This window comes from Cnephaeus nilssonii, assembly GCF_951640355.1.
Source record: "Cnephaeus nilssonii genome assembly, chromosome: 5".
NCBI classification, from domain to species: Eukaryota; Metazoa; Chordata; class Mammalia; order Chiroptera; family Vespertilionidae; genus Cnephaeus; species Cnephaeus nilssonii.
Genome location: NC_137076.1, coordinates 108,343,354 through 108,346,789, shown reverse-complemented (window position 1 = coordinate 108,346,789; position 3,436 = coordinate 108,343,354). Strand labels below are relative to the sequence as shown.

Sequence of the window (3,436 nt, the reverse complement as noted above, 5' to 3'; positions counted from 1 at the left end):
CTGGGCTGTGCGCGGGGAAGGGAAGGGGTGTCCCTCCCCGCTCCTGCTGCCTCAGGCTCTGAAGGCCAGGCCTTGTCCTAGCCCAGACCTTTTGCTCCTTGACAGGCCGCTCCTGTGCGGGTCCAGCCACCCTTGCAGAGCTGGGAGGTCACCAGCAGGCTCCCGTCCCTGCCTTCCAGAGCACACTTCTGCCCCACCGGCCCCTGCCCCCGCAGTCCACCTGCTCCCATCCTCGCCCATCGGCGCCCAAGTCAAGCCAACCCAGCCTCGCCTGCCTTCCTCCTAGAACCACGAGACCATGGGCGCCTCCAGGCTCTACACCTTGGTGCTGGTGCTGCAGCCTCAGCGAGTGCTCCTGGGCATGAAGAAGCGGGGCTTCGGGGCCGGCCGCTGGAACGGCTTCGGGGGCAAAGTGCACGAAGGAGAGACCATCGAGGACGGGGCCAAGAGGTGAGGGAGGCGTGGGCCTGACCACAGGCCCGGCTTCGGCAGGGGATGCGGACTCCAGCTGGAGAGCCGGACCCCTGGTTTCACCCCTTTGAGCCATTCAACCTGGAGCAGGTGCTTAACCCTCGAGCCTCAATGTTTTCATCTGCAAAATGGGAATAACAACCGGCCTGGCCAGTGTGGCTCAGTTGGCTGAGTGTCCTCCCACGCACAGAAAGGTAGCCAGTTCCATTCCCGGTCAGGGCACATGCCCAGGTTGCAGGTTCTGTCCCCCGCAGGGTGGTACTGGAGGTAACCAATTGATGTTTCTCACATCCATGTCTCTCTCTCTCTCCCTCCCCCCTCCCTTTCTCTAATATCATAAAAACATTTAATAAATTTTTCTAAATAACAGTACCTACCCCTCAGGGTGGCTGTGAAGACTCGGGCTGCACGTAAAGGGTTTGGGGCTGCCGCACGCTAAGCACTGAGGACCCACTAGCGGCTCCCGGGGGCGGGGTGGTTTGGGGACTCGATCGGGAAGCTGTTGTGCCTGTGGCCATTCTGGTAGCTGGGCTGATACCTCCCCGAGGTCTTGTTTGCTGTCCCCGCTGTCGGGTCACCCCAGGAGCCGTAGCTCTGCCGGGAGGGGGATACAGGCGTTTCTCACACTGCCCTGAACTCGGGGCAGGTTCGCCAGTTCGTCAGAATGTTGACGCAGGAGGTGAAGGTTTCAAAGACCAGACCCGCCAGCCTGCTGCCGAGAGGAGGTGGTTAATTTTCTCTAACCATCTCAATGAGCACATTACAGCTGAAATAGGCTCCAGGTCAGGGTGATCCGTGGAGACTAGGCCATTTAACCCCATGTGTGTTTTCCCGAGTCCTGGGTACAGGCACAGGAAGGAACCATGGATCATGCTGCTGAGGCCGCCCGGAGAGCGAAGCTAAAGAACGTTTTACCTACAACCACGAGGGGCAGCCATACCCAGAACGTTTTCATAGAAACAAATAAATCCAGGGCAGCGGGGAGGGAGATCTCTCAACGGAGGTTCCGACTCCACGTTTCAGGGTTGCAGCAGCAGCCTGAGTCCCCGGCACAGACCCAGGCCCTGGCCTGCCGGTGACTGGCCGCCCAGCCACGGAGCCCGCGCTGAGCCGTTTGTCGGGGGATCAGCGTGCGGTGTGCCCCAGCTCGGGGCTCGGGCCAGGGGCTTGGTGATGAGCAGGTGGAAGCTTTGTTCCTCCGTTAACAGCAGTTGAGAAGCCGGCTGAAGTCCTCGAGGCCGAGCCGCTCTGCTGTGTGTAACGCGGGTACAAAGCGTGACGCGTCGCAGCTCCCTGCGGGGTGTTGGGAGGAAAACGCTGACGGGGTGCAAGGCTCCTGGGTGAGGAGTCCAGGGCTGCTTGCCAGGTTGTCTGCAGTCAGCAACTGGGAACACTTTAAAACAGGTGCCTGCCCTGGCGGGGCCGGGCCATCCTGGCTGTGCTGGTGCTGGGCTGACCGCACCCACTCTGGGCAGCAGCCCTGAGAACAGGCCGGAGGGGCGTGAAGAGACAGGCCCAAAGCTCCACGCCCCCGAGGGTGAAGGGTCTCCTTGCTGGACCCGAGTTAAAACAGCCAGGCCCTGCCTGCCGAGGGACCCTGTGCTCTGCGCGCAGGAGGGAGGGAGGGAGGGTGAGTCTTCTGGCGGAAAGGCTTCCGGTTCAGGACCCAGGTTCCCGCGGCCTGCAGCCCCCGGCGAGCAGGAGCCGTGGACGGGTCGGGGTTCCCAGCTCTACCATCCTCCCCCCTGAGACAGCCACGCAGCTGACCCATGCAGGCCTGGGCAGCCACAGGTCCACAGCGCGTGTGCGCCCGAACCAGTGGCCCGTCACTGCCCTGACCCCGCCCCTCAGGTGGTCCAGACGATGCGTCTCCCTTCCGTGTACACATACTCTGGCCCTGGCTGCTGTGGCTCAGTGGACAGAGCATCTGCCTGCAGACTTAAGGGTCCCAGGTTTGACTCTGGTCAAGGGCACATGCCTGGGTTGTGAGCTCGATCCCTAGTGTGGGGTGTGCAGGAGGCAGCTGATTAGTGATTCTCTCTCATCATTGATGTTTCCCTCTCCCTCTCCCTTCCTCTCTGAAGTTAATAAAAATATGTATTTTTTAAAAGGAATTTAAATATTTAAAAAATTAATTTAAAAAAATACTGTTGCTCTTGGTCCCCCGGCACCGTGCTGGGGGCTCTGAGGGCCGGCACCCGGCTCCAGCTGTCGCCTTCCCGCCCGCCCGCCCGCAGGGAGCTGCAGGAGGAGTGCGGGGTCACCGTGGACGCGCTGCACAAGGCGGGCCACATCACGTTCGAGTTCGTGGGGGAGCCCGAGCTGATGGACGTGCACATCTTCTGCGCGGACAGCGTGCAGGGGACGCCCACGGAGAGTGAGGGTGAGTCCACGGCGCGCCGGGAGGCAGGCCCAGGGCGCCAGCACCCCCGACCCCTTCCCACTCTGACACCACAGCCCAGGATCCAACGGAGGTGCTCCTGACGGCGCTGCTCGGCGGGCTCCCGGGGTCGGTGCCGTCCGGGCTGGAACCCGTGCTCTCTCCGCCCACAGAAATGCGGCCTCAGTGGTTCCCCCTGGACCAGATCCCCTTCGCCCACATGTGGCCGGACGACAGCTACTGGTTCCCCCTCCTGCTCCAGAAGAAGAAGTTCCAGGGCTACTTCAAGTTCCAGGGCCAGGACACCATCCTGGACTACAGGCTGCGCGAGGTGGACACCATGTAGCGGCAGGACCACGCGCCCCTCCCGCCGCAGTCACGGCCGCACCACACGTGGGCCCACCGGGCGAACCACGCCCGGGCTTTATGTTTGGAACCTGAGTGGATGGGAAGGAAAATAAATGCCTTTCACCCTTTCAGTTCTCGCCAGGCCTGTGCTCGGGACGCCAGCAGGCACGCTTGGCCGTGACCGCACCCGTGGGCAGACAGCAGGGAGACAAGGCCGGCGGGCGGAGGGGGCAGCGC

The 3,436-nt window shown here is 62.4% G+C and overlaps 2 protein-coding genes across 3 annotated transcripts in view; one reads left to right on the top strand and one right to left on the bottom strand.

Annotated features, from left to right (window-relative positions):
- The window catches only part of NUDT1 (nudix hydrolase 1), a 4,026-nt gene extending 696 nt beyond the window's left edge, over nucleotides 1-3,330 (top strand). The window contains exons 2-4 of one of the 2 annotated variants that reach the window (XM_079772930.1): nucleotides 106-450; nucleotides 2,709-2,854; nucleotides 3,025-3,330. In XM_079772930.1, the coding sequence (XP_079629056.1) occupies nucleotides 299-450; nucleotides 2,709-2,854; nucleotides 3,025-3,197 (471 nt within the window). In that variant the 5' untranslated portion in view covers nucleotides 106-298 and the 3' untranslated portion in view covers nucleotides 3,198-3,330. The remainder of the gene's footprint in view (nucleotides 1-105; nucleotides 451-2,708; nucleotides 2,855-3,024) is intronic. The other variant, XM_079772931.1, reaches the window with a different exon arrangement.
- The window catches only part of MRM2 (mitochondrial rRNA methyltransferase 2), a 37,153-nt gene that overhangs the window by 6,274 nt on the left and 27,443 nt on the right, over nucleotides 1-3,436 (bottom strand). The window lies entirely within an intron of this gene.